Genomic DNA, 18,758 nt, shown 5'->3' on the forward strand with positions numbered 1-18,758 from the left:
GAGGGGCAGGACCCCCTGCACTTGCCAGCAGGGCAATGGGCCAGGAGAGCAGAGCAAGCTGGGGCTGTGTTGCTCTGCTTCCCCTTCTGGTGAGTGCAGGGGGGCTGGAAGGCACTGAACCCCCATCCCTGCCAGTCCCCTGTGCCACAGCAGTTGGGGGAAGAATGGGGTGGCAGTGCAGCAAGGACGGGGAAGAGGAGGGAAAAGGGTGGAGCAAGGGCAGGGAAAGGCGGGGCTTGGAGGTGGAAGGAGGTGTCTCTGCCCTTCCCCAGGCCAGTGCCTCCTCTCCCCCGTATCTCCCTTTACTAGTCGCCTCTGCCCCTGGGTGAGATTATCCAGGGCAGCTACTGGCCACTCGCTGCTACCTCTGCTGGATGCTCTCTGCCACTTGTGCATTGTTGCATTTGAGGCTCCCCATCAATGGTCCCTCGAATCTTTTCTTTCCATGCGAGGATTTGTCCATCCATGTGCAACATAAAGTTTAATGCGCACCACAGCACGTGCGAATGTGCACCACCAGGAGAAACAAGAAACCCAGCTGTGGGTGCTCACTAGTCACCTGGGCGGCTCTGGAATCTCTCCTGAGCGGCCGCACAAGCACCCAGCTTACAGGGAACGCTGCTTCCCATTTAGCGCAGCTCTTAGTGACTTTGCGGGGCAGTGGGGAACCTCCATGCTGCTGCCTCTTCTTTGCTTTGTACTGTCCCCGTGCCAGGCCTCAGGGCCAGCCCTGCTCTTCCGCAATCCCGGCACCTGCCTGGACGCTTACGTCTGTCTGTGGATAGAAATCCACAGGGCTCGACTCCTAGGAGAGGGGAGGAATGTGGCACCTTCAGTCCTCCTGGCCGTGGGGCTGTATGGCCCCCTAGTCCCGCCCCCAGCGAGGCTGTGCGACCCCAGACAGGAGATGTGGCTGAGGCCGGGGCTGAGGGCAATACAGCTGCTTGCCCAGAAGGCACTGCTGGGGCGGGGTGCTGGCTCCTGGGAGTGGTGGCGCCACATTCCCATCCTTTGGCTGCTGAGGCTCCGCGGATACCGATTTCTCTCCGCTCAGGGCTCTACTGCTCCACTGAGTCGGGCAGCTCAGTAATATAGTATCTATTTAGCAGCGTCCATCAGGCTCAGCCCCATCCCACCTTCACTTATCTTCATTGGCCTCCAGCATCCCCCTCCCCCCCCCGCTTAGCAAGTGAGGGTTAGTGTGTGGGGAGCCCCTCAGGCAGGACAGGTTTCGGGATGTCAGCGTGTTGACAACTACATGATTAACCAGTAAGCCTGGGCTTAATCCTGTTGACTACATGCATCATTCCCCTCCTCCCCCGCCCAACATGCTTCCTCTGTATCAGAGGCAGCAAGGGGGGGAGGTGGGAGCCAGTGTCCATGGCGAGCCAGCTTTTAAATCAGCTCCCACAAGCACTGGATCTGCCTGCCACTCCCACGCCCACACTGCTGCCTCTCTACCAGTGGGTGAGGGGGGCAGGCAGGAGCTGGCTTTCAATGAATGCCAGCACTCTGGACCTCCCTGCCCCTCCCCTTGTTGCCTCCTACAGCAACTGGGGTGGGGGGAGGGAGCAGGAGCATGGGAGGCTGCGTGGCAGCAGCCTCTGACTGCAGGGTGGTCCAAGCTCTATTAGAGGCAACATGGGGCAGTAGGTGGAGCTGGTCTATTGGGGAGCTGGTTTTCAAACTGGCTCCCCTTGTGGACTGGCTCCCTCCTGCTGCCCCGCGCTGCTGCCTCTGATAGGGTATGTCTACACTGGCTCGGTTCCACGAGGAGTACCGGTAGTTGGAATTTGAGATCCTAATTCGAACTACCTACTCCGTGCCACGTGTAGCCGCGGGCACGGAGTTCGGACTAAGGGGGATTGAAAAATGGCGGCACCTGGAAACATGCAAATGAAACCCGGGATATTTAAATCCCGGGCTTCATTTGCGACTCTGGTTGCCCTCATTTGCCTACCTAGCTCGAACTACCGAGCTAGTGTAGACATACCCATAGAGAGGCAGCAGTGAGGAGTAGCAGGGGGCTCCCTGGCAGTGGGGCCGAGTGTGCACTGGCTGCCGGCCCTGCCCTGAGGACTATCAGTCGTATAACCACTACAATTTGATGTGGTTACACGACTATTCAGTTCCCCGCTACCAAACATCCCTCGACAGGCTTCACTCGTAAGTCAGGGAACCTTTCATTCCTGTGCATTCATCCACCACAGAGCACTGTGCCCGCCGCCAGCCACCCCCAGTCCCTTTGCCAAGCACTTTCGGAAGAGTGCTGTGCAGCTGGAAAGCGAGTCTCTCGCACAAAAGGAAGTGGGGCCCACAAAAGGTATCTCCTCCCACAGCTTGTGCTGCTGATCACCTTGGCAGCCCCTGAAGCCCTTTCCCCCAGTGCCTCAGGAGCTGTCGGGGGAGAGCTTTTCAGGCCCCGCTTAGGGAGAGGACCCCATTGGCATGCCCCGCCTGGCAGACTGTTCTGGGCATGCTGGTGCCCCAAGAAGAGGCAGAGCAGTGCTCTGTGAATGCGCATTGCCCTGGCGACTGGGACATGTGGAGGCTCAGTGGGCGCTTCTGCACACCAGGCTGGGGAAGAGGCTTGTGAGTCTCCTGGCAGAAAAGGGGGTGAGACTGTCCATGTGCCCCTGAGCAGCCAGCTTTGTGACCCCAACCTTGGCCGCTGGGAGCCATGCTAGCCTTGCTCTGGCAGGCAGGAGCCTTTGTGTGAGGGGGAGCAGAGCAGAGAGCCCCGCTCCCCCACAGGCTTTGCTGGGGTGGTGCCGACTCAGCTGGGAGTGCATGTGCTCCTTGTGCGGCCCAGTGCAAACCAGGACATGGCATGTGGTTGCTGGCAGAAGGGAGCCAGACTTTATCCCTGGGATAACAGAGCAGGGGGTTCCGGTGCCTAGGCCTCCAGGTCCAAGGTGATCGTGTGGGTTTGCCCGTGCTGGGTCACAGGCAGGCCCTGGGGGAGCTGGGGTGGGGCAGTATCCCTTGGCTCAGAGGGACCCAGGCCCTACAGCGTCCTGCAGCTAAGAGCTCAGTGTGAGAGCCTGCTCAGGGCTTGCAGCTGGACTCCACATTTTAAAGTGGAAATTGAAAAACTGGCGAAGAAGCAGCCACCAAAGGGATCCCAAGGCTGGAGTCCAGGCACAAGAGACCAGCAGAGCTGAGACTGTTCTGCTTGTGACAGAGGGGTCTGAGCGGTGACTTGATCACCGCGTGGGTGTGCCTGCTGGGGGAGAAAATTGGGGTGTTTGCATTTAGTGGGTAACGGCAGAACAAGGTCCTGTGGCTGGATGTTGAAGCCAGACAAATTCAGACTAGAGAGAAGGCACAGCTGTTCAACAGGACGAGTGAGTAGCCACAGGCCCCAGCTCCCCAGCACAGGAAGGGCTTTGGGCAAACATACGTCATTGGGCTCAGGGCGCTCTGGCCAGTCTATGGGTATGTCTACACTTGCACCCAAGTTCGAACTAGGGATGCAAATATAGGCATTTGAAATAGTCAATGAAGTGGGGATTTAAATGTCCCGTGCTTCATTAGCATGATTTCGCCGGCACGTTACTCTGATCAACAGCTGTTTCGAAAGTGAAAGTGTGCGCCGGGACACATTAGTTCGAAGCAAACCCCTTGGTTCGAACTAACGTTACTCCTCATTTTTTTGAATCATATTTGAATCCCCGCTTCATTGACTATTTCGAATGCCAACATTTGCATCCTTAGTTCGAACTAGGGTGCAAGAGTAGACATACCCTATGACTGAATGGAACCCTTACTTTCACTTTGCGGAACCCCGGGGTTCCACGGAACACTATTTGGGAAACACTGGTCTAGACTGAATGGTCCCTTCTGTCCTTATACTCCCTGCAGGCCTGGCCCTACAAGCGGGCAAGCAACGCGTTGCCCTGGGCACCACCTTCTACGGGTGCCTCTGGGACAGGTTGGATCACAGAGATCCCCATGAGACTGTCCCCCGATGTGCTGATCACGTCACTGAGCCCTGCTGCCTGCCCTCTGGGGTGCCCCACCACCCTGTCCTGCTGGGCCAGAAGCTCTTGTCTCCCCAGCAAAGGCGCAGAGTTGGGGTAACAGCCCTTAGCAGGGTAACACAGATGCTCAGTTATAGGGTCTTGACAGCACCCAGAGGCACAGCCTTCAAAAGGGACCAAACCCCCAGACAAATCAGTATAAATGTTCTACAGAGACTCAGAGACAGGCTCATGAATGGCTGCTAGCTGTCTGGACCCTACGCCCCATATCAGCAGAGCTTTGGAGAAAACAATGGCAAATCCAGTCACTGGGGCTTTGATAGCTAGCAACCAGCCACCATAGTGGCTCACCTCTCTGCAGGAAGCCAAGCAGTGTTTGCCCATCTGGAGAGCAAGGGACTGGGGAAGTGCCAGGGAGTGGTTAGGGATCACTTAGCGATCTCCTGTTTTGTTCACTTCCTCTGGGGCACCTGGCATTGGCTAAATGGAACCTTTGGTCTGACCCAGTCTGGCCCTTCTTATATTCTAGAAATGTTTTAAAAATTCAATAATGGTGTTAGATCAATATAGCCAAAGAATGTGGTTCAGGTTGAGTCTCTGTGATCTGGACTTCCCTCCTCTGGCAACATTCGTGGGTGCTTCAGGGCTGGAGCACTCATGGGGAAAAGCTGGGGGCCTTTAAAAAAGGGAAGAAGGACAATCCAGGGAACTACAGACCAGTCAGCCTCACCTCAGTCCCTGGAAAATCATGGAGGGGATCCTCAAGGAATCCATTTTGAAGCACTTGGAAGAGGGGAAAGTGATCAGGAATAGTCAACATGGATTCACGAAGGGCAAGTCTATGTTGAGGTAACTGGCTCTGTCGACATGGGAAAGTCAGTGGATGTGATATACCTTGACTTTAGCAAAGCTTGTGATATGACCTCCCACAATCTTCTTGCCGGCAAGTTAAGGGAGTGTGGATTGGATACATGGACTGTAAGATGGGTTATGTCTACACTAGCCCCCTAGTTCGAACTAAGGAGGCTAATGAGGGCAACCGAAATTGCAAATGAAGTGCGGGATTTAAATATCCCACGCTTCATTAGCATGTTCCCGGGCGGTCGCCATTTTGGAAATTGACTAGCCTGGAATAACTGCCCGTGTCTACACGCAGCAGTGAAACAGGAGTTCGAAGTAAAGACCTAACACGAATTAGCTGTTAAACCTCATTCCAGGAGGAATACCAGCTAATTCAAGTTAGGGGGGATCGTGAGGGTCCCCGTTTGGCGCGTGTGAAACGTGAGAGAAGCCTGCAGGCTCAGATGCCCCTGGAAAGTGCATGTGCAAGGCCACGAGTGTGGGTGAGGCACCACTCAAGTTGGAACCCAGCAAATCTGAGCACACGTGGGAGGTGGGGGCCAGAGGAGAAAGGGCCAGGGAGCGGCCCGGCCGGGCTGTGGGGAGCAAAGCAGGCCTGGGGTGCTCTTGCTCAGCATGCCAGGCTCAGCTCCCATTGCTTCTTGTGTAGCTGGGATCCTCCCAGAGCAGACCGAGCCCGGGCAGGGCCGGGGCTGGGAACAGGCTTGTTGAGGTTCCCTCGCGGCCACGTCCCCAGAGAATTGCCTGCCCTTTCCGTTCTTAGCCCAGGAGCAGGGCCCCCCAGGCTCATCTGGGATCCCAGGGCCTCGGCAGCGCAGTACTGCGACCCAGCAAGTTTGGAAGCCGCCCACAGCTCATGAGCTGGGCTGGACTCTTTGCCAGGCAGCCCCGCCCGCCCGCCCCCCGCAGCCCTGCCCGCCCCATGGGGACAGAGCAGCTGGCCCACAAGGGAGAGTGGTTCTGCTTGACGGAAGCCGTGACGTGGTGCCAGCTCGCAGCACTCTGCTGCCAGGGGCCAATGTGCTGCCCCAGCTGCTGTTCTGGGCGCTGGGACCTATCACAGCTCCTCCTGCCGGCTCTTTTCTTCCTAAAGATGTGCGGGAGGCCCATAACCCAGGCAGATCCCTGCACAGCTGGGACATTTGTGGGCCAGCCGGAAGCTAGGCTTGGACCCCGAGTTCTCTTGGGCCCATCGACTGGCCATCAGCAGCACCAACCCCACCCAGTTCTCCCCATAGCTAGAGCAGCTAGCTTCATATTGCAGTCTGCTAGGTTCTGGGGCAGCTACACCCCCTACCTTTCCATTCTATACAAGGGTATGAGTTCGGCTTACTGGCTCTCAGCCCCTCCCCCTGCAGAAATTGTGCCAGCCCCCCTGAGCCGGGCCTCACATCTGGGCTCTGGGCAGTGTCGAACCATCGGCTCTGCAGGCAGCTCCCCAAGCTGACAGCAGGGGCTGGACCTGGCTTGGCCCCCAGACAAGTCCCACCCTGGCAAATGAGTGAGGCTGTCAGCTGGGGTCATGCTATGGGGCCACTCCAGTGCCGTGGGGTCTAGATGGGCCGTGTCTGAGGTCAGGCGTTCAAGTCCCAGAACTGGCCCGTGCACCCCACTCCCGCCATGGGGACGTAGTGCAGCCCCGGGAGGTAGGTGCTGGCTGGGCAAGGAGATGAGGTTGGGCTTGTATTTACGTGGGGGGCAGCCCCACAAGGGGCAGCGCCACGAGCAAAGCAGCAGCGAGGCCGGGCGACTAATCCGAGCCCAGCAACCAGGGGCCGATAGGCAGGTTTGCTCCTTTCCGGCACGGTCTCTCCCGTCAGTGTGTCACCTGGAGAAGCTGCCCTGGCACCACCCCGCATGCAGCTGCTCTGGGGCGGGCAATGGCAGCTGTTACTGACCAGCGGCCGGGGGCAGCCTGGCTTGGCAGAGTGGGACTCCTGCAGGCCTGCCTGCCTGTGTGAGCTAGGGGTCTTCCCGGACACACCCTGTGCCCTGCAGGGTAGCCTGGGAGAGCTCTGCCCTCCCCAGCAAGTGGCCGCAGGCTGTGTCGGGCCCTCCCCCCCTTCAGCCACTGGGCTGCCTGGGCCATTGCAGGCTGCACACAGAGGGCGTGGGTGTGGAGGGGGACCCTGCGTGCCACTGACTGAGGCCCATCTCTGCTTTCCAGAAGCCGCTCCCTGACAGCGAGTCAGCCCCAGACTTCGGGCAGAGCCTAACGCAGGTGAGTGGGGAGTCCCTGCTCTGAGCAGCCAGGCCCCATCACTGGGCAGTTCACTCCCCTGCACAAAGCAGCTCCAAAGGCCTTCGCTGCCCCTTGGTCTGGGAGAGCCCCTCCAACCCGCAGGCACCCTGGACCCTGGCTGGGGAGCAACGTGGGCAGGAAGGAGACGGAGCTGGGGCTACTTTAATCTGGCCAGTTTCCTGTCCAAAGTAGGACTGGCCCTGCCTGCATGGCAGAGCGAGCCGTGCCAGTGGCCGGGGTGGGAAGGGCTGGCCCTGCCCGCGTGGCAGAGCGAGCCGTGCCAGTGGCTGGGATGGGAAGGGCTGGCCCTGCCTGTGTGGCAGAGCGAGCCGTGCCAGTGGCTGGAGTGGGAAGGACTGGCCCTGCCCGCGTGGCAGAGCGAGCCGTGCCAGTGGCCGGGGTGGGAAGGACTGGCCCTGCCCGCGTGGCAGAGCGAGCCGTGCCAGTGGCTGGGATGGGAAGGGCTGGCCCTGCCTGTGTGGCAGAGCAAGCCGTGCCAGTGGCCGGGGTGGGAAGGACTGGCCCTGCCTCTGTGGCAGAGCGAGCCGTGCCAGTGGCCGGGGTGGGAAGGACTGGCCCTGCCTCTGTGGCAGAGCGAGCCGTGCCAGTGGCCGGGGTGGGAAGGTCTGGCCCTGCCCGCGTGGCAGAGCGAGCCGTGCCAGTGGCCGGGGTGGGAAGGGTTAGGGAGGAAGTGCCCAGTTCCCTGCTCAGCTTCCTGCCTGGCAATGCTTGTTTGTCCCCAAGGCACCTGCAGAGAAGATCTGGCGAGCAGGGAAGCTCCTGTACAGCCACCTCATGAGCACCCGTCCTGGCCTCATCCGCGACCACAAACACCACCTCAGGCACCACAGGTAGGAGACCCTGCCCCATGGCCCTGGCAGGGCCTCCCAGAGGGGAATCTCGCAGGGCAGCTCCTGTGGGCCTGGGTCCAGATCCAGGTGGGACTCTCAGCCCCATCCCCAGAGCGGGAACGGGAGAGACAGGCATGGGCTCCCAGGCTTTGTCTACACTACGAGGTTTTTGTGGCAGAATATGCTAATGACGGACTCATTAGCATGAGTCACGATGTCATTAGCATATTTTCTGCTGATACTTTTTGCCCAAAAAGAAGCAGGGTAGCCACTTCCGTTTTGTGCAAAAAAACCCTTTTGCGCAAGATCCTTATGCCTCTCCTGGCGGGGCACCATTTAACCTCTGCACCGCTGCTTTTTGTGCACAAACCGCTTGCGCAACAAGCACCAGCAGAAAATATGCTAATGACATCGTGACTCATGCTAATGAGTCCGTCATTAGCATACTCTCTGCCGCAAAAACCTTGTAGTGTAGACATACCCTGGGGCTATGTCTACACATCAAAGTTATTTCAGGATACCAAAGGTATCCCGAAATAGCTACCCGTGTCTTCACAAGCCACCTATTATTTTGAAATATTTTTCAAAATAACGAGCATGCTATTTCGGCATCCTGGTAACCCTCATTCCACGAGGGGTAAGGGATGTCTTGAAATACAGTAGCACTTTATTGTGAAATAAACTTGAAATAAGCTTCGCAATTTGCATATCTTATTTCAAGTTTAGAGTGCAGTGTAGACATAGCCCTGCCCTTCCGCTCACAGACCCACCAGTCCGACCCCCCCAGCCATGCCTATCTGATCCCCACAGCACCCATCCTCCCCACAGCCCTGCCCCACACAACCCTGCCCTTCCAACCCCCATAGCTCTGCCAGTCTGACCCACACAGCCCTGCCAGTCTGACCCACACAGCCCTGCCCTTCCAACCCCCATAGCTCTGCCAGTCTGACCCACACAGCCCTGCCCTTCCAACACCCATAGCTCTGCCAGTCTTACCCACACAACCCTGCCAGTCTGACCCCCACAGCCCTGCCCTTCCAACCCCCATAGCTCTGCCAGTCTTACCCACACAACCCTGCCCTTCTAACCCCCATAGCTTTGCCAGTCTGACCCACACAGCCCTGCCAGTCTGACCCACACAATCTTGTCCTTCCAACCCCCATAGCTCTGCCAGTCTGACCCACACAGCCCTGCCAGTCTGACCCACACCACCCTGTCCTTCTGACCCCCATAGCTCTGCCAGTCTGACCCACACAGCCCTGCCAGTCTGACCCACACAACCCTGTCCTTCTGACTCCCATAGCTCTGCCAGTCTGACCCACACAGCCCTGCCAGTCTGACCCACACAACTCTGTCCTTCCGACCCCCATAGCTCTGCCAGTCTGACCCACACAGCCCTGCCCTTCCAACCCCCATAGCTCTGCCAGTCTTACCCACACAACCCTGCCCTTCCAACCCCCATAGCTCTGCCAGTCTGACCCACACAGCCCTGCCCATCCTTCCCACACAGCTGTGCCCTTCCGACCCACAGCCTCTGGTATACCTGCACAGGGTCTCCCCTTCCTGCCCCTCAAGCCTGAACCACTACCCCTGCAATTCTCACCTTGGACCCCCCCCAGCTCTGATGGTGTCCCTGATCCCTTCCCACAGCCCCCTGCGGTTCCAGGCCTGGGCTTCTCCTACCCCCTATTCCCCTGCTCTGCTCAGTCTTCAGTCCTGGCCCACAATCTCTGCTATCCCAGCCCTGGGGTTGTCCCTCCCTGACTGTAGCTCTGCCAGTGCCCCTCCTTCCTATGCCACAGGCCCCTGCTGTTTCAGCCCTGCCCCCGCCCCGAGCTCTGCCCGTCCGGTCCTGCAGCCCCAATATGCCACAAATGCCACACAAAGCCACCCTGCCCTTTTCTCCTGCCTCGCCCTCTGCTGCCCTTCCCCCGCAGGCAGTGCCTCTCCGGGAAGGAACTGGTGGACTGGCTGCTCAGCGCGGGGCTCTCGGCCCAAACGCGGGGCCAGGCCATTGGGGTTTGCCAGGTGCTGGTGGATGGAGGAGTCCTGACGCACGGTGAGACCCACGCGGGGAGAGGGGGGAGCCAGGACTCCGGCCACCTCTGTGGCTGGAGAACAGGGGTCTGGCAGGGCAGGCTGGGTATGGTATCGGGGGCAGGGTGTGCCAGGGCCGGGTGGGGGGAGGTTGGAGCAACAGGGGTCTGGCAGGGCAGGTTGGGCTGAGCTGGGGTGCCAGGGCTGGGAACCACATGGGGTTTGTCAGGATGTGATGGGCCAGGACTTGCTGGGGTGGGTTGGCAAGAGCTGAGAGGGTCTCATGGGATGTGTCGGACTTAACACCATTGCCAAGCCCAAGCTCCTTAGCTGGGCTCCATGCTGGGTGCAGATGCAGGCCTACGTCAGGCTCCTGCCATGACAAGATGAGGGGGCTGCCGCTGCACCCCACGGTGGCACACGCTGGCAGTGCCCGCGTCTCCCTGGCGCCCATTCCTGTCCAGCTCCTGCTGCCCCTGCTCCCCTGGGCTCCCCGCAGCTCGTGAGTTGGGCTGGGCCCTTGGCCAGGCAGGCTCGGGCCCTGCTCCAGGGGTGGCACAGGCTGACGCTGCCCCATGGCTCTGTCCTAGTGAGGCAGGAGTGGCATTTCCAGGACAAGGACGCCCAGTTTTACCGCTTTGCTGAGGGGGAGCTGAGTCCGGAGCCTGGCACCTGGGGCACCGAGGAGCTCCTGGAGGCACTGGCCTTTCTGGCCCAGCTGGGCCCCGATGCGCTGCTCACCATGGCCCTGCGCAAGCCGTGAGTGTCCCACATGGGCCCTATGGATGTGGGGGTCTGGGCTGCCCGCCAAGAGCCCGGCCCCCTGGGCCATCCCTCCCCACGGCTGGGCTGCCCGCCAAGAACCCAGCCCCCTGGGCCATCCCTCCCCACGGCTGGGCTGCCCACCCAGATTCGCTGGGTGGGGTGGGCCTGCGCGCTCAGGGAGGATGCTGAGGGCGGGGAGTTGCCCCGCCAGGCTGGGGTACGTGTGGGAGGTCAGTGCCCTCGGTCCCAGAGCCTTGACGCACTGACACCCCCAGACAGCAGCCTGGGAAGGGGGCTCCCAGACCCGACCCCTGGCCTGGCAGGGACCAGGAGCTGCCCTGGCCTGGGGCCATTTCCGAGTTGGGAGGCTGCCCTCATGGGGGGGGGAGGGCAGGGGGTGCCCTCCACGTGGGGCCATGCCTGGCAGGAGGGTCGGGGCCCAGGCCAGCGCCAGGGTAACAGCCTCTCTCCCCAGCCCTGCCCAGCGCACGCAGGACGAGCTGGAGCTTATCTTTGAGGAGCTGCTGCACATCAAAGCTGTGGCCCATCTGTCCCACTCGGTGAGCCCTGGTCCTCCCCTGGCCTTGGCGAACCCCCACGCCACTTCCCCCGCCGGTCCCGCTGCCCCCCACCAGCCCTGCACCCCTCCCCCGCCAGTCCCGCTGCCCCCCACCAGCCCTGCGCCCCTCCCCCGCCGGTCCCGCTGCCCCCCACCAGCCCTGCGCCCCTCCCCCGCCGGTCCCGCTGCCCCCCACCAGCCCTGCGCCCCTCCCCCGCCGGTCCCGCTGCCCCCCCCACCAGCCCTGCGCCCCTCCCCCCGCCGGTCCCGCTGCCCCCCCCACCAGCCCTGCGCCCCTCCCCCCGCCGGTCCCGCTGCCCCCCCCACCAGCCCTGCGCCCCTCCCCCCGCCGGTCCCGCTGCCCCCCCCCACCAGCCCTGCGCCCCTCCCCCCGCCGGTCCCACTGCCCCCCACCAGCCCCTCCCCCCTCCCCCCTCCCCCCACCGGTCCCGCTGCCCCCCCCGCCCTGTGCCCCTCCCCCCGCCGATCCCGCTGTCCCCCCACCATCCCTGCGCCTTTTCCCTCACTGGTCCCGCTGCCCCCCCACCAACCCTGTACCCCTCCCCCCGCCGGTCCCGCTGCCCCCCCACCAGCCCTGCGCCCCTCCCCCCGCCGGTCCCACTGCCCCCCACCAGCCCCTCCCCCTCCCCCCGCCGGTCCCGCTGCCCCCCCCGCCCTGTGCCCCTCCCCCCGCCGGTTCCGCTGCCCCTCCACCAGCCCTGCGCCCCTCCCCCCACCAGTCCTGCTCCCCTTCCCCCGCTGGTCCCGCTGCCCCCCCACCAGCACTGCGCCCCTCCCCCCGCTGGTCCCACTTCCCCCCACACCAGCCCTACACCCCTTCCCCCACCAGTCTTGCTGCCCCCCAACAGTCCTGCGCCCCTTCCCCCGCTAGTTCCGCTGCCCTCCCCCACCAGCCCTGTGTCCCTTCCCCTGCTGGTCGCGCTGCCCCCCCCCACCAGTCCTTCCCCCGCTAGTCCTTTTGCCCTCCCCCGCCTACCCTGCGCTCCTTCCCCACCCGTCCCCCTGCCCTCCCCCACCAGCCCTGCTCCTCCCTGTGGGCCCCTCCGCCTTTCAACTCCACCCACCCCCATTCCCCTTCTGCCCTTTCCCCACAAGCCATGTTGCCCTCCCCTTCTCCCTGCTCCCTCATGCCACCCGCAGTCCTTCCCCACCCCATCCCTGCTGCCTCCACCCAGCCTTAGCTGGGACACCCGCAGCGGAGCAGCCAGCCCCCTGACTGCCTGTGTGACTCCCAGGCATCTCCTGGGGCCCACTGGGCTCCCGCTCTTCCTCCTGCCCTGCTCTGCCCAGCAGCGCGTGGCGCCCCCGCCCACTGGGCGCCTGGCCCATACGCCCCCCGCCCCCAGCGCAGCTAAGGGGTGACTCTCGCTGCAGGTGAAGCGGGAGCTGGCGTCCGTGCTGCTGTTTGAGTCGCACCCCAAAGCGGGCACCGTGTGTGAGTATCCGCCTCGCCCCACCGCCCAGGCGCTTCGCCAGTCCAGGGCCTGGTGCACCGCCCTGCCAGCCTGGCGCCCAGCTTCCTCTGACCAGGAAGTTGTGCCCAGGAGACCCCCTTGCCTGGCATCGCCCTGCAGACTGCCCGGCCCCTGGGGGCGCCACAGCAGGGCTCCGTCCCGAGGGCCCCTTTGCCCAGCGACTGTGGGGGGGGGGGGGTGCAGGGCAGGGCCTGGCCCTGTGGCTGTTTGCCGGGGTCCCGGGGCAGTTGGGCAGCAATGGCTGGCGGTGCTGGACGTCCCGACCATGCTGCACTGCTCTCACGGCGTGGGGCAGAGCTGGCCAAAGCCCCAGCCCCAAGAGTGCTTGTTCCGTGCCCCCCAGATCTCTGCGCACAGGGCAGCTCCCCTGGAACACACCGTCCTTGGCAGGGCTGCCCCATCGGCTGCCCCATCAGCTGCCCCATCCCCGCACAAACGATGGCTTCTTTGCAGTGTTCAGCCAAGGAGACAAGGGCACCTCGTGGTACATCATCTGGAAGGGCTCAGTGAACGTGGTGACCCATGGCAAGGTAGGTGCTGCCCTGCCCCCCATGCTACCGTGCCCCTGCAGGTGCCTGGCTCCCACCACTGGGACTCAACTGGACCTCCAGGCTCTGCCCCTGCAGGTCCACTGGGCCAAGGGTGACCAGTGAGCGTGAAAAACTGGGACGGGGTGAGTAGAGTTGCCTTTGTAAGACAAAGGCCCAGTATTGGGACAGCTGGTCACCCTAACTCGGCCCCACTGCTGGGACAGAGCCGGGACCTGCAGGCACCACCCCCTGCCGTCCTACTGGGCCCCACTACCGGGACAGAACCAGGACCTCCAGACCCCGTCCCTTGAGGGAACTCAATGGAGGCGGGAGCTGAAGGGCCTGGCCCCTTGGGCCAGCCTGGTGCTCCCCCAGATCCCAGCACCTCCCAGGCTTCCTGCCCCCAGCAGGTGGGTGATGGTGGGGAGTCTCTGGTTTCTCCCCCAGGGCCTGGTGACCACCCTGCACGAGGGGGATGACTTTGGGCAGCTCGCGCTGGTGAACGATGCTCCCCGAGCTGCCACCATCATCCTGCGGGAGGACAACTGCCATTTCCTGCGCGTGGACAAGCGAGACTTCAACCGCATCGTCAAGGTGGGCCTGCTGGAGCGCCCTGCGGCTGCCTCCCAGCTGTCTGACTCGGAAGTGACTCGGCCAGTGCTGTGAGCGGGGAGGGATGTCTGGGCACCAGGAGTCCTTCGTTAACTCCGAGAGCAGAAGTTACAGCAAAGCCCACGAGGGTCAGGCCAGAACTGAGCCCTCGATAGAGCCAGGCCGGCGCTACTCCCCTCCAGCACCGGGCCCCTCCTCGGGCCTTTCCTCCTGTTCCCGGGCAGATATCGCCTGGCCTCCCCGTCCTCACCGGGCGGGATCTGCTGTCCACAGCCCTGAGATGCTGGGCACCCACTGTCCAGGCAACTGGAGTGGCCATTGCCTTCCCCGCCCAAGCCCCAGACAGTCACAGCTGGATCTCCCCCGCCCCCGCCACACCCCCACAGCTCACCGGGCATCCAAACTATGGAGCATTCCCACGTCATGCGCCTACCCAATATGCTGCCGTCACCTGCTGCCCTGCTTTGCCCTCAGGGACCCCGGCATCTGCCAAAGCAGAGTCCTGGGGCAGGGCAGCCACGAGCCGGAGCAGATCCCAGGGCAGGGACCAGCAGCCCTGGGGAGGAGTCTGAGGGACCTGGTGCATCTCTTGCCCAGCAAGGGGGTGGAACTCCTGCCCCCATCCCCACTCCACCCCTGAGTCCTTGCCCTGTTCCGGGGCCCGCCCCAGGCCTTGCGCTGCCCAGCCCTGTTGCCCATCTCACGGGAACCCGGTGCAGCAGCATTGACACTGGGTTCTCTAGGACGTCGAGGCCAACACCATGCGCCTGAAGGAGCACGGGAAGGTGGTGCTAGTGCTGGAGAAGAACCTGCAGGGCGGCGGCTCCGGCAGCCCGGCTCCGTCTGCGGGGAGCAGTAGGTACAGCGGCCGAAAGCCTGCCAGGCAGGGCCGGCAGATTGGGTGGTTCTCGCAGCCCCCCACCCCCGCTCCATTGCCGCCTCTGGCAGGGGCCCAGGCTCTGACACAGCAGGGCAGGGAGTTGCAGCGTCTGCTCCCCTGGCCCCAGAATCCACCGAGGGAGGCAGCTGTAGTGCCTGTTGCAAAGGATGCTGGGACATAGCTGAGCTGGGGGCCCCAGCTGCCAGGTGGGGAGCGTGTGTGGGGCTGGCAGCGGCATCTCTGTGCTTGGCTGCCTGGCAGACAGAGGCTCTGCAGGGCCTGGGTGAGCTAGAGCTTGGCCACATGGCTAGGGGAGGAGGCTTTGTAACCCTGGGAGTGCGGCATGCCTGGGTGTGCTCTGTCCTCCAGGTACTCGGTGATGGCTGGGACCCCTGATAAGATCCTGGAGTATTTGCTGGAAGCCATGAGGCTGGATGCAACGTTCTCGGACCCCCTAGGTATGTGGGGGGATGGCGGGAGCAAAGGGGGGTGGCAGGGCTGTGGAGGGATGGTGGGAGTAGGGGGCTGGGATGTCTGGGAGGATTGTGGGGGGCTGGGAATGTGGGAGGGGGGGCTCAGTGAGATTGTGGAGGGGATGGTCGGAGCATGTCTGGGGATTGTTGCTGGGCCCAGAACCGGTGGGTCCTGTCTGGGGCACAGGCACTTTAACTCCTGCGGGGCTTGTGGCTTTCAGATACCTTGATTGGGGATTTCCTGTTGACCTACAAAGTCTTCATGCCAACTGCCCAGCTCTGCAGAGCCCTGCTGCACCAATATCCTTCTGGGGCTGCTGGGACAAGCTCCTCACAGGGCCACTGGGCAGGAGGTGGGTCCTGGGGGCGTCCTCCTGGCCATGGAAGAGAGAAACAGGCAGGCTCTGCGGGATCCAGAGAAGCACGCAAGGGGTGGTGTGGGTGGGAGGGTGGGAGGAGGGTAAGCTTTGTAGCCTGTCTGTGGTGCACTTGAAATGTGAGAGGACTCTTCTGTCTGAACAGACGGGCCCCTACGCCGTGCCCACCGGTCTGGGCCCCTACGCCGTGCCCACCGGTCTGGGCCCCTACGCCGTGCCCACCGGTCTGGGCCCCTACGCCATACCCACTGGTCTGGGCCCCTACGCCGTACCCACCGGTCTGGGCCCCTACGCTGTACCCACCGGTCTGGGCCCCTACGCCATACCCACCGGTCTGGGCCCCTACGCCGTGCCCACCGGTCTGGGCCCCTACGCCGTGCCCACCGGTCTGGGCCCCTACGCCGTGTCTGCCTGTGCCAGGCCTCTATGCCGTGCCTATCGGGCCAGGCCCCTACTCCGTGTCCTCCTGGGCCGGGCCCCTATACTGTGCCCATTGGCCTGGCAGTGCTACAGCCGCCCTCCGCACTGGAGCCCCGGACCTGGGCTTGCTTGGCTGGTCTCAGTGTGTGGCTTATGTCTGCAGTGCCTACTGCATCGCTCAGCGATGTGTGTGCGATGTGGTGGGCAGGCCATACCCTCTGGGCAACCACTGGTGGTTGTGTGTGGGCTGGGGTTGACCCCTACTGGCCGGTACCTGTAACACTGCCCAGCAGGGCAGCTGCCTTAAGTCACGTAGGCAAAGACCCAACCTGTCCGACCCGATGAGGGCAGGCAGGGAACAAAGGAGGGAGGTTTTGGGGAAAGGGGCAGTTGCTGGCTGGGAAACAGGAGGGAGTGAGCCTAAGCTGAGGGCTGGAGGTCTAGGGGGGTGATGTACGCCCCTAACCCAAGGATTCTGAGGCATCCTGGCCCAGACTCCTGTAGTGATATCACGTCTGTGCTGTGCTGTATCCTGGAGCAGCAATAAACCCTCTCTAGTCTCTGGCTGGCAGAGTCTGTTCTTGCTGCTACGGGGCTGCAGGATTTGGGGGACCCCGACTCGGCGTCACAGTGACGGGAGTCACAGCCACCCCGGCACCGGGGAGCACAGGGCCGGTGGAGGGAGTAGGCGCTGCTGGCTGGGCTGGGTGCGTTCCTCCCTGCTGTGCTGCTGCCGTTCTCTGGGTGCACTTTGCTGGGCTCGCCTCTCTCTGTGCCCCGCAGGCCTGCGGCCTGTCCCCATTGCTGCCCCAGCACACACTGCCCTAGTGGCTTCCTTGACTGACCCACTTTCCACGCGGAGCCGTCAGAGGGCTCGGCGCAGGAGAAGGCCGTCTACTCCCTCAGCAAGCGGCAGAAGATCCTGAGGCTGGTCAGCCAGTGGGTGCTGCTCTACGGGCACCTGCTGCAGGCCGAGCCCAGCGCCATGACCCTGCTGCAGGTACCGGGGAGCGGGGGGGATGCAGGAGGCTGGCGAGCTGAAGGGGACTCACATCCGGGGAGTAACAAGGCTGATCCTGGCCCGGGGGCGGCTGTGCTCTGTCCCTTGCCACCCATGGCCGCCGTCCCTTGCAGCCCACGAGGCAGCAAGTCCATAATCTGGCACCAGGGGTTGCTACCCCAGGGAAGATCAACTGCCCCTTGGCTACTGCACCCTTCTAGCCCCAGGGAGGGACCCAGGCATGTGGCCTTGCTGGGCAGTGGGGGGCACTACTCCACATGGAGCCAACCTTAAATCCCCTCTTCCCGGAGGGATTGCCAGGGCCCTGTGCCGGGTGATCTGAGGGGTCCCAGCACGGTGCAGCCTGGGCCCTGACCAACTAGCGCCTTCATCCTGCAGAACCTCTCGGACTTTGCGAGCCGGGACCCTGGGCTGTGCAGCTCGCTCCAGGACCAGACGCAGGATCGCCGGAGGCACAGAGCGTGAGTCCCCGCCCAGCCCTGGCTGCCAGCTCCCCTCTCCCTGGGCAGGGCTCAGTCCGTGCCTGGACAGACACAACTCCTGCCGCAGCTCTGCAGTGACTGCAGCCAGGCCCGGGCCTCTCACAGGCCTGAGTCCAGTGCTGTGGCCACGGCCGTGGCACGGACGAGTGCCGCACTCCTGGGCCTAGACCCGGGATGGACATGTGGGCTTATGGGGGGGCAGGGAGTCAAGGGCTCTGCCCGCAGCCCAGGCCAACTGCTAACTCGTGCCTGGCCCAGAGGGAGGCTAAGGGCTCTTGGACTCGCTGGGAGGACAGGCTCTGTGGAAGGGGAAATAAGTCGATATCAGTCAGATCCTCTCCCCATCCAGGTGTCTGGGGTCCCAGCTGAAAAGGGGGGGGCAGGTCAGTGCTCGGGGGGCACCCCCCCCGCTGGCAGTCTGAGCACTTGCAGCTGTCCCCTGTGCTCTGAGCACCATGGTGCCCCGGGGGCCGTGGCTGGGGGTGCAGCTGCTGATTTGTGTCCAGGAGCTGCGGCTCTAGGCTCTCACCCGTGTGTGTCCCTCCTCTTGCAGCTTGGAGAACGGTGGCGGAAGCGCATCTCCGCAGCCCAAGGTACTGACAGAGCAGGGCCCCCAGCAGGCAGGGATGGGCGGGCCCCAAAGGAGAGTGGCCTGACAGGCCCAGGGCGGCTGTGTGGGGCTTTGGAGGCCTGGCTCACCTGAGCTGCCTTATGGGTCTCCCTGGGGAGGCTGCTCCCTGGGGCTGTGAGCATGGAAGATGCCAGTGTCTGCTATCCAGCACCCCATATGCCACTCTGCCTTCCCCACCCCAGGTGCGGAGCACAGTGAACTGGTTCAGCACCCTGGAGGATGCTGCGCTGAGTAACAGCTATACCATCGGGGCCCAGGACAAAGGTAGCAGCTCTGCGTCTGTCACAGAAAGCCTGCTGCGGCAGCTGGGGCACAGACAGACAGACACCTTCTACCTCCACACCACAGAGACAGCTTCCACTGCCTCCCTGCACACACCACGGACAGCCTGCTGCGGCAGCCTGAAGTACAGACAGACAGACACCTTCTACCTCCACACCACAGGGACAGCTTCCACTGCCTCCCTGCACACACCACGGACAGCCTGCTGCGGCAGCCTGAAGTACAGACAGACAGACACCTTCTACCTCCACACCAC

General features: G+C 62.9%; 1 protein-coding gene across 4 annotated transcripts in view; it reads left to right on the top strand.

Moving 5' to 3' along the window:
- Positions 1 to 18,758, top strand: part of RAPGEF3 (Rap guanine nucleotide exchange factor 3) — a 50,894-nt gene that overhangs the window by 20,514 nt on the left and 11,622 nt on the right. For all 4 annotated transcript variants that reach the window (XM_089774619.1, XM_089774617.1, XM_089774618.1 and 1 more), the window contains exons 3-17: positions 7,012 to 7,065; positions 7,831 to 7,937; positions 9,875 to 9,996; positions 10,565 to 10,733; positions 11,215 to 11,299; positions 12,694 to 12,754; positions 13,248 to 13,324; positions 13,772 to 13,918; positions 14,680 to 14,795; positions 15,186 to 15,274; positions 15,511 to 15,589; positions 16,936 to 17,086; positions 17,486 to 17,568; positions 18,143 to 18,182; positions 18,403 to 18,484. In XM_089774619.1, coding sequence (XP_089630745.1) covers positions 7,012 to 7,065; positions 7,831 to 7,937; positions 9,875 to 9,996; positions 10,565 to 10,733; positions 11,215 to 11,299; positions 12,694 to 12,754; positions 13,248 to 13,324; positions 13,772 to 13,918; positions 14,680 to 14,795; positions 15,186 to 15,274; positions 15,511 to 15,589; positions 16,936 to 17,086; positions 17,486 to 17,568; positions 18,143 to 18,182; positions 18,403 to 18,484 — 1,462 coding nt within the window. The remainder of the gene's footprint in view (positions 1 to 7,011; positions 7,066 to 7,830; positions 7,938 to 9,874; positions 9,997 to 10,564; positions 10,734 to 11,214; positions 11,300 to 12,693; positions 12,755 to 13,247; positions 13,325 to 13,771; positions 13,919 to 14,679; positions 14,796 to 15,185; positions 15,275 to 15,510; positions 15,590 to 16,935; positions 17,087 to 17,485; positions 17,569 to 18,142; positions 18,183 to 18,402; positions 18,485 to 18,758) is intronic.

This window comes from Pelodiscus sinensis, chromosome 31 (genome assembly GCF_052426305.1).
Source record: "Pelodiscus sinensis isolate ZL-2025 chromosome 31, ASM5242630v1, whole genome shotgun sequence".
Classification (NCBI taxonomy): Eukaryota; Metazoa; Chordata; order Testudines; family Trionychidae; genus Pelodiscus; species Pelodiscus sinensis.